Source organism: Agelaius tricolor, unplaced genomic scaffold (genome assembly GCF_023055355.1).
Source record: "Agelaius tricolor isolate 1412-34295 unplaced genomic scaffold, bAgeTri1.0.p SCAF_12, whole genome shotgun sequence".
Lineage (NCBI taxonomy): Eukaryota > Metazoa > Chordata > Aves > Passeriformes > Icteridae > Agelaius > Agelaius tricolor.
In genome coordinates, this window is record NW_027269272.1 from 15453223 (window position 1) to 15463882 (window position 10660).

Genomic DNA, 10660 nt, shown 5'->3' on the forward strand with positions numbered 1-10660 from the left:
AGAAGTGACTATATGGAGAGAATCTCTGCCTTTCACACACCTGTCCATGGCTTTGCAACATTTTGGTAGTAAATCCTTTATGATAATAAATCTTTTACCACTGCCACATTTATATTCTAAGTTCTGGAAGTCTGGGGCTTGATAGAAAACATTCTCTATATAGTGAGATATTTGCAGAAGCTTGTCCTTGCAGACTCTGTTGTTCTGAAACCTGCACTTTCCTCCTCAGAACTGTCCACAGAAGTGCTCTGAATCATATTTGCTTCTACACACCTCTGTAAGCTGGGCAAAACTCACTCTGACAGCCAGGCAGGTTGGACAGACTTGTTTCTTCCTGCTGGGTTTTACAACTGCAAACAAGTCTTCAAAACAAAACAAAACAAAAAAAAAACAACTCACCAGCAACACTAGCAGCCTTATTCTGAACATGTGGGATGCTTCCCTGGATGCCTGTTCATTTCCTGGAGTGAAACTCAGACACACCAGTTCACTGCTGCCCTGAAGTGTGTGGAAGCTTTTTTTTCCTTCTCCCTCCTTTTCTTTTCCCTCCTTCCTTGTGTTGATTTGTGGGACCAGAATGACTTTGATTTCAGCAAGTTTGCTGTTTATTCACGTCACAAGTTTGACAGCTTTACACCAAATCAGATTGCTGGGTTTCAGGAGAGCTCTGAGGCGTCACTGGGAGCTCCTTTAGATTAAACTCGCCTCCCCGGTCTCCCCCCTCTCCCCCTCCTTCAGAGCCATTTAAACCTCTCTGGGGCTTTAACAGAAACGTGCTCCCAAGACCTGCATTTCATTCTGCCACTAATATGGTAAGTGCTCTTTGCATTTCTCTCGACCTCGAGGCAGAGGAGAAGCTGGTCTCTCCCTTGGGGGAGTGCAATAAATTTTGTGCCCTCTTAAGATGGGAAAGAAAGAGGGCTCTTCTCTACCTGCCAGTGCAGTCTCTGCTGCTGTGCCTTCCCATGGGTGGGCAGACTCCCTGACTGAGACTCCAAGTTCTGCCGTTGCCTTCCTTGCAGAGATTTAGAGTTGCTGCAGATGAGGCTTATTTGGAGGAGGGAGAAAAGGTGAATCCAGAGACAACCCCAGGCTTTGCCGTCTGGGACTCCTGCAGAACTGCAGGGCAGAAGAGAGTGCGAGCAGCCAGGAGGTGACTCTGCTGGCTCTGTGCTGCTGCTTTAGAGCTGAGTCGAACACCCATGGTGGCAGGAACGGTCTGGCCAAGGACAGCATTGGACCCCCCTTCACCCTAAACCCACTAGGACCGTAGCATTTCCCCAGGCTCTGCAGGAAACCGAGCCGCCTTCCCGGCACAGCCGTGCTCGGAGCCCCAGTGCGGCGGGGCTGGCGGGGCGGCACTGCCCGCGCTCGGAGCACGGAGCGGTGCCACCGGGGAAACGGGGAGCGGGCACCGGGTCAGGGCTGGCCGGCAGGGGCGGGGGGGCTGCCCCGGGACAGCACCTGAGCACAGCCAGGGACAGCAGCGGGGAGAGCGCTGCCCCGCCGGGGCGCTTGTGCCGGGGCGCGGCGGGGCCGGACCGGCTCCGCTTCTCCTCGGGGCCCCTGGCCCCCCGAGCGCCCCATCGCCTCTGCCCTTCCCTCCGCAGAGCGCCGGCCGGCCGTGCCCGGAGCCGGACTTCGCCGGGGGCTCGGGCTGCGCCTGGCCCTGGTCCGGCCCCGCCGGGGTTTCCAAGGAGACCTGGGCCGCCGTCTGCGCCGCGGAGCCGCCGCACAGCCAGGGCCGGCGGGAGCCCCGGCCGCAGGGTGAGTGCTCAGCCGCCGCCGGAGCGCCGCGCTCCCCAGCCGCGCTGGGAGCCCGACCCTACCCGGCCGGGATAACCCTGGCTCTCGTCCGCAGGCCAGTTCTGCAGCCCGCAGCTCGGTGCCCAGGACGCGGCGTGGCAGGGAGACCAGCTGTCCTCCCAGCTCTACAGAAACAAGCAGGTAAAGGCTCCACACCCCCCAGCACGCCCGGGTTCACCCCACGAGGTTCCCGAACTTTGTGTCACATATTTCACCTTCTGGGTTAGCTTAGGCATGTCTCCCTGTCACTGGCACGGATGTCAGAAGTGACACAAAACTGTTGTTCCTTGCTTGATGTATTTGTCTCCCCCATGTTGTCCTGTGAAGTTGGACCAGCTGTGGTGGGACTATTCCCTGTCCATTCCTCCCCTCTTACATCATATTGCAGCTGCAGCCTTGGCACTAAAGAAAACCAGGGGCATGAACAGGGGGCCTCAGGCTGTGATGATGCTGTTGGCTAAAAGTATGTAGAGTGTGTCCTCCTGATTCCACCAGGTTTAACTTCATGGGAAATGATTGCAGCAGAATTGCCTAATTACATGGAACATCAACTGTTTTGATCAACAGGTTTTCCTTGTTACTTTATTTTCTCTTATATTTCATTTTTTTGTAAATCCCTACAAGAGGCAGGAGAAACTCTGAACTGCCTTCAGTGAAGGTACTCCAGTTTGATGACTGATCAAGTACTTGGAACGATGTTTTGACACAGTCAAGTCAGTGAAAATTCAGATGTTATCTTAAAGGTCCCTGGAATCAAACCATAGTTCCAGATGTCAGTGTACTTCTTTCTTTAGCTCTGCCTCAATCATTTAAGTCTGTTTTTACAAAGCCTATGCTCAGAAGATGCCTGTGATCCTTGGCAGAAGATTCTTTGTCCTCCTAAAGAAGTCTCCAGAGCTATGATCAGGAACCAAAAATCTATCTGTAAACTCTTAGATTTCCCATGGAAAAGTGTTAGGTGTCTGCCATTCCTGTTCAGCTTTTGAGACCAAGGATTATCTCAACTCTGTATATGTACCAGGGCTGGCACAATAGGGTCCAGAACTGAAGAGATCACCGAGTGCTACTTTATCTTAAAGAATGGCAACTGCATCTCCCTTCTGCACTCTACCCCCATAAATTGTTAGTTTGCAACATTTTTTTTTTCACCAGCCAGCTCTAAATGGGAAGGAGGGGTGCAAAGGGGTGTTTGCTGTGGTTCAAGAGGAGATCCTGAAGCTGCTGTCATGCCCATGACCATTTCTGGCTGCTCACAGGGCTACTTGTAATTCATTTCCATTATTATTCTGCGGTTGCAGGTTTTTTCAGAGTAATCTTTTCAAACACTCACTTAAAGATTAAAGGAAGTCAAAAGTGAAAACTGAACAGTCATGCCACTTAGATTTATAGAGACAAGAGGCTGGAGGGGGTGGGTTGAGCTCACAAAGCAAACACCCAGATCATCAAATCCAAGCAGCTTGTACCAGAGGGCAATTGCTATTAAGTTACAGAGTCAACATCTATTCATCAATATCTCTATTCCACAGCTTCAAGATACTTTGCTTCAGAAGGAAGAGGAACTTGCTAGGTTACATGAAGAAAATAATAACCTCCGACAATACCTGAATTCTGCCCTGATTAAGTGTTTAGAAGAAAAAGCCAAGGTATTGTGTTCAAACCTGTCATACAAATGTGTGCAGAAGGAACAGGTTGATTAGGTACATGCCAGTAAAATATATGGAAAATCTAAGAGTGTAGACAAACTGCAGTGGAACCTACGCTCACATTTAAATTCACAAAGGTGACAGTTTGCTCCAGGAATGATATCCTGTCAGGTTCTGACTGTGGAGACAGTGTAGCACCTGAGATAATTAAGTTTGATTTATTAGTTAGCTGTAAGTAAGATAAGATTATATAGTCAAGGTAAAATTATTCCCTCTAATGCTTTTTTTCCAGTAAAAAGTTCAAATTTGAATATATTTGTCAATTATCCCTTTTATAAGGATTTTTTTCCAGTTTATTAATTAAAAAGTTGCGTGGGAGGTTTTTTTAATGGTGAAATACAAAAGTAAACATTTCAGGCTGGATGAAACATTCTTTTAAACTAAGTTTGAAGGGTTGTATTTTTAAGATTTGGATTCTTTGTCTCTCAGCTAAACAAGAATAAAGAAAATAATTCTTTCTTGTCAGCTTAAAGAAATTTTTTGCTATTCCAACCTTGCCCATGAAACTGAACTACTGATTATTTGCTCAACTCTGTGGATTGAGTGTGAGGTAAAAAAGACTGTAGGGCATAGGAGACTTTCCTTTTCCATCCTGTTGATGAGTTGATAGCATGATGTCCTCCCTCCCATGGCCAGACCTGGCTCCTGGCAGTAGAAAAGGTCTCCTTCACTGGGCACAGCAGGGAGACATGGCCACCCCCTGTGTCCTGTGGAGAAGGGTCCCGTGTGGAGCAGTGAATTCATGACATGGTGGGGAGCTTCCTTGTTTATTCTTGTCTTCACTTGACCATAGCTGGGTGCCTGAAGGGCCCTTGTCCTGGGATAATGACAACTGAGGTGAATTGAGGAGTGCAGTGCCAGTCAGGCTGCTGCTCTGAGCACTGCCTTGTCAGGATCACCCTGTCCCAGCAGGAGTTACCTTTGCATGCTCCCTCTTTGTCAGGCTGCCACTTTGCCCCCCATGTCCTGCTCACCTGCAGAGTGCTGCTGGCACAGAGGCAGGTGGCAGCTCAGGGCTGGAATGCCATCAAAGCACAGGTCTTATTGACATGGTCACACTCTTCTCATTCAGGAACAGGGTTGTTGCAGACACTGTAAAGATACAAAATAGTTGGTCATACCCATATGTTTAAGCATAGGGTAAAAAAAGTCTCTGTAAGGACAGTAGTAATCAAGTAGTAACCATCTTGTGCATCTGAGGTCAGAAGCCTGTTGCCTTCAGGTATCTAGAAATTCAAATTTTAATCTTCTGTCTCCACCTTGTTGTTTTGGCTTTTTTAACAGAAACTGCTGTCTGACCATGGGCAAAAAACCTGTGCTATCCTCAAAAGTACCAAGAGGAGATTAAAAGAGGACCACTGCTTTGTTCCTCAAGAAACTCCTCATGCTTCCAAAGCTAGAAGGAACCTCTTCAATGAATTCACTGCCTGTGAAGAGCAAGCCAGCCCTGCTGTGGACAGCTGGGTCTTGCAGACCTTAGGATTAAAAGATGTGAACACCATTGATGAAGCTTCAGCTAACTACAGTGCCCTGTCCCCAGACCTTGGAAAAGATACGTATTGCCTGAGCCCTGGGGGAGCAGCAGACTATGAGCACAGGGAAGGAGCAGCAGCAGTGTTCAGCTGCAGCCAGGAGCCTCCAGGCAGCAGCAGCCCCCATCCATGCAGCCAGGATTCTCCCTTCCTTCCTCAGTTTTCTTCAGCACCATGCATCTCCTCACCAGTGCCAAGTGTTTCCTCCCTCCCAGCCTATGGGTTGCCTTATTTGACTGGTGGTTTGTCACCCAACAGGACAGAAGTGGCCTTCACAACGTGCCTGAGTCCCCACCGCAATGTGAGGACGCACAGCTTCCACCAAGGACAGGCCTTCGTGCGCAGGGACGACGATGGGGGCTGGAGGTTCACCTGGGTGCCCAAGCAGCCTGAATGATGCACCTCATCAAGGGCCAGCCATAGAGGAGGGAGGAGACATACCTCACCTTGTGCATCAGGCAGAGAAAAGGATTCCTTTTGGGCTGCTTTAAATGCTACCCTGTCACTAACCCACTCCTCATTTCCTCACAGATTTTCACAGATGTGACTCCAGATTGCACTTGGACAATTTTCTGCCCCAGATGTTGAAACTGGATTCCTTTCTCTTGTTGTGCCTGTGTTGAGATACCTGCTTTTACTTGTTTCCTGGGGTTTTGTCATCAGCTCCTCCTTGTTACTGGTAGTTCCCAGGCTGGAGGGCTTTCACTTTTGATGATCACGTTCACATGCACCAACCAGGAAAGCACTTTGGGAATACACCTCTCTCCCTTTGGAAATAGCACCTATCTCACAGATATCCACAGATAACAAAGGTGGCATAGTTTGGAGGCTGAGGATCAGCAGTTTCTAAGTGATTTATGTCTCTCTTGACTACACAGATAGCCTTGGATTTAACAAGCACCCATGGTTGCCTTAGGTGCTGCACAGGGCTGACCCACATGCAGTTCCATGGTGCTGTTACATTCTTTGATGACTCCTCAAAATAAAATCAGGATTTACGTCTAATGCTTGGAGGCGACGTAGTTACAAGTGATTCAGCAAGGTCAGGGGATCTTCCTAAGGTGTGATTAAGAGACTGATGTGTTTACCAATACGTTTTAAGGGTATTTTGTCTATCAATAAAGGGAGTTTACATGTGAGGAGGCAGTATCACTTAGTGGCTGGAATGGGTCTTTGGGACCCCCAACCTTCAATGCCAGCTCCTGCCTCTCTGTGTCTGCCAGACTGGGATGGGCTGAGGCTAAGACCAGCATTACTTTGAGAATGCTTTAAAACTCTCTAAATGAGGGTGCTCTAGCACTGCACAGGACTTAACTTTCACTAGTGCTACTAAATGATACGAATATTTGATTATATGAAGTCAATGGCATGAAGGAAGTTCACCAGTACTGTTTTCTGTTACCTTTGTCTTCAGTTCTACAGTAGTTTGACCCCTAAGTATTCAAAATAGATTGACTTGGTTATTCTTGCTTTCAGAATGGAGCCACTGACATTGAGGAAGGACTTAAGTAAAAATAACCAAAACAGAGGGTTGTTTTTTTTTCGGTGCCTTATTTTCGTATAGAAAACAGGATATTCCTCTATTTTTAGAGGATAAAAATATCTTCTAATAGCCTGTTGTGCGCCTTAGAATTGCAATATTTGAGACACTCCATCAGGAGCAGTAATGATTTCCCAAAGGACTTCTAAATAAACAAATTGTATTTCTGGGTAGTTACTTTGAAGTAACTGTGGCAGACTTCCAGAATAGGCAATATGAAACCATTGATTGTAGGCATTATTTCACTGGATTAAAAAGCCAACCAAACTGGAAAAAACACCACAAACCCACACAACAACCACTGCAGAAGAAAACCAGTAAAACCCAAAAAACCCAAACCAAAAAATGCTCATTGAATAAATACAAGTATTTGTTTGGGAGCTTGCTTGTATTCCATATAATTGTGGTAGATTGATGAAGACAAGGCCACTGTTTCTGTAGCACCTTTCTGCTTTTCAGTGAAAGCTGAAGAAAAATCCTGTCCTACAAACAACTCACTTTTTTCTCAATGCATTTCTTTTCTATTATTCTCCCCTCGCCCCACCATGTAAGAGAGCATTGAAGAAAATGCTCCTATCACTGGAGTTTTTGTTGATGTGTGTGGTAGTGTAGAAAATGCCTGAACTTAAACTGAGTATGTGATGGGAACCCCTGGAACAGGTGATTGGAGGATTCACAGCAAACTGGGAGTAAGGCAGCGTGGCCAGAGGACTACACCCAGCACAGCTGTAGATGCCACATCTCACAGCAGGTGTAAAACAGAAGTAGAGAAACATCTGCCTATGTTTTCTAACACTATAGAATGCTATTACATGTGAATTTCAATGCTATGGAGGCAGCAGCACTAATAAGTGCTTTTGTACTACCAACAAATCTTAAATCAGGGCTTTTTTTCTCTGAAGAGGGAGAAAAGCTTTCCATTTGCCTGACATTTCCTTTCCGCATTTTTATATCATTGCATGTGAGAACTTCTCCTGCAGAGAGCCAGAACAAAAGTTCTGATCTTTGGTACAATCTTTGCTACAATTCTGAAGTAGGGTTTCAGTAGGAACAAACTGATGCTTGAGCCTTTGCCAGCCTTTTGTACAGAGGTGACTGACACTTTGTCTCATAGCAAATAAATTACGAATCTGAGGAAATAATTTACCTGAATGAATCCTCTTCTTCTCCAGTGGGTTCCTGAATTTTACTCTATATGAAGGAGCTGAGTCCTGTTGGAGAAACTTTTTTCTGAGCCTGACTTTACTGGAGTTCATTTGGGTAGAGGATCCCGTGGTGCTGCTCCAGTCAGCTGATGGATGCTCCTGACCTGCACATGCAGACTTAAAATTCTGGTGTAGGCAACTGCTTGAACAAAGTTCTCTGTGTAATGATGCTGCTGGGCACTGGAGCAGAGGGAACACGCTGGAAAGGAAACAGAAAAATCCCCAAAGCATTTTAACAAATAAATAAGAGTGATTTGTTTTACCCTGACACCGCCATTTGAAGCAATATTTCCTGAGTTACATGAAGAAGAATAGAAAGAGGGTTTGTCTAACACCAACCCACAGCAAGCAAATCAGTGCAGTGACCAAACCATTATTTTAGATAAATATTGCTCCTATTACCAGAAGAAAGCCATTGCTCAGCATACCTCACTCTAAACTGCCTGGTTCCTCTGAAAATCCTGCCTTCCTACAGGTGTAATAGAGGTGGAAAATGAGTAAGAGGCTGAAGGCATCTCATGGCAGATTACAGTCACATGGTGGGATGTGAGGACAGTTACTGCCTGGGCTGGTGCTGGGTTGATGATATGCTGATTACCCTGCTGTGTCCCCATGATTTCCTTGGCCCTGGAAGCACTGAGGCTGCATTAATGTGGTGCAGTTCTTAGGCCTGCAAAGATGTGGGGGAAAAGTTCTTGCTGGTACAAAGCCTAGATGGGGCTTTGAAATAGGTGTTCAGTCTTGTTTTGTGCTCCATCCTCCCTGTTTGTCCTTTTGCATCCATTCCCAGTGGGGGAAAGAGGTTCAAAGCCACCCTGCTGCTCATGGAATGTCCAAGGTAAAGCCCAGGGAAGCTTGTGACACATTCCTATGCCCCAGAGGTAGCTAGAGATCAATGGCAATGAGAGGAAAAAGTGGAAACAAAATCCAGTTCTTCACACTGCCATCACAACTAGGCAGCCAGGAGACAGCAGAGACAAGTTTCAGCTCGGTACTGTATTTCTAATTTCAAAAAACAGGCAGCTGGAAACAAGGGCCAGAAGGCAAAAGTTCTGGGTTCTGATGCTGCCTCTGGTGTTACAGTTGGTTTCCATGCTTTGGATTCTATGGAATTCACCACTGGACCAGTTCATAGCTATTTAACAAGAAAACACAACTCTTGCTGCTGCAAACTCCAAGAAGTTCCTTCTTGCCAAGGATCAGCACCAGGCCCATAAAACTCCAGGATGGGGAGCTATGACTTGAATTGCCATAGGGCCCTGGGTGGTTCTTTTAGCAGCAGTGAACTTCCTTGTCTGTAAATATTCATCTTATATTAACATAATTTGTTTTATTTTTTTATTTGAAGTTTGCTTTATTATGTGAATGTAATGTGCCGCTGCATAGTTTAAAATAATCTATGTTTCTAGAAAGGTATGCTAATAGAAATGGAAGTTAATTTAACACTTAATATGGTGATGATCCTGATTTTTGTGATTTAAAATGGCCACGATGATATGTAAATGTCAATTTTACCACTGTCACTAAGTTATGTCTAATAAAACTTAACACCCAATTAATGCAATTCTTTCTGCCCACTTGAGCACCCATTAAACCATGCAGCTGTTGTTCACACGGCACAGCAGCCACCTGGCACCCACATATCTCCCCAGAGGGCTGAAAGGCACCTTTATTTCCTGCACTCACAAGTGTCCACACAAGGACATGCCAGGTTTTGTGATATCAGATCCAGCTATATGGACAGCCACAGGTGTGCTCCTTCCAGCCTGGGCTAGCACAGCATATTGCAGGGATCCATGATTGCTTTGAGTCAGGAATAGATGCCATGCTACCAAACAGCAAGGACAGAGGGAAATACTGTGCTTTTAGTCTGTTGTTTTTGCAGCATCAGGCTCTCTCACTTATACCTTCCCAGGCAGCTGAGCATCCCGATCCAGGACAACCTGATTCATTATAGTACTCTCACTACTCCTGATTTTGACTCTGAAATGATGAATTGCAAAATGGCACTGAGGTGTCATATGAAGAGACTGGAGGGGAGACAGAAAAGCCTGATTAAAAAATTCAAACCTTTACTTAGCTCTACTTGACAACAAAGAAAAGCTGTGTTAGTTATTAACTTACCCTTCTATACATGAGCTGGTTTATTGGTAACCATGCACCAGCTGGGACCAGAGAGATTTTTCATTGGAATGGAGATGGCTTATTGCTTAGGAAAAGACACAAAGTGAACCTTCCTTGATCTCTTTTGCCCTCATCTTGAAGTCCACGAGATGATTCATGAACACTCTGGCCTGTTGCCAGGTAGCTGACACCCTGTCGTAAAGAGAGAGCAGTCTATAAATAATTCGAGGAATGAGCTGTGATTCACCAAAAATGCCATCTCTCCAGTCATTCCTCTGTTTCATTAGCTGTGCATTGCTGAGTTATTTTAAGGCTGAATGCTTAAATACAGTACAGCCCAAGGAAATCAGTATAATAATAGTTCACAAGGAACAGATTATAAAAAACAGTATGAAGAGCTGGGAGGTCTGAGGTCCCATTTTCCCTAATTTATTTTTAAAAATCCCACTTGAAGTGTGGCTGTAGTACCGGTATGGTTAGCTGAAACCCCCAACACTACTGCCTCCAAAGCTGTTATGAGTCAAAGACCACTCTAACATAACATTCATTTACCAAACAATGTTTGCATGTGTAACATCTTCCACCCACGACATTATTCTCCATTAGTGATCACAGAACACATGGTCAGGAACTGGGAGCTTTGTGATGCTTTCAGGAGCACAAACAACGTAACCAAAGCCAGCTTCCAGCTGTGCAGAATGGGGACCTGACAGCCCGTTAGAGAGCGGAGATGTGCTGTCAGTGTCCCAG

The 10660-nt window shown here is 46.0% G+C and overlaps 1 protein-coding gene across 1 annotated transcript; it reads left to right on the forward strand.

The window, feature by feature from the left end:
• Positions 1-738: 738 nt before the first annotated feature.
• GMNC (geminin coiled-coil domain containing) lies at positions 739-9345 on the forward strand. The gene is made up of 5 exons (XM_071437776.1): positions 739-812; positions 1611-1767; positions 1862-1947; positions 3333-3449; positions 4794-9345. Exons 1-5 carry the CDS (start codon positions 810-812, stop codon positions 5436-5438), a joined length of 1008 nt encoding a protein of 335 aa, XP_071293877.1. The 5' UTR covers positions 739-809; the 3' UTR covers positions 5439-9345.
• The last annotated feature ends 1315 nt before the right edge of the window (positions 9346-10660 follow it).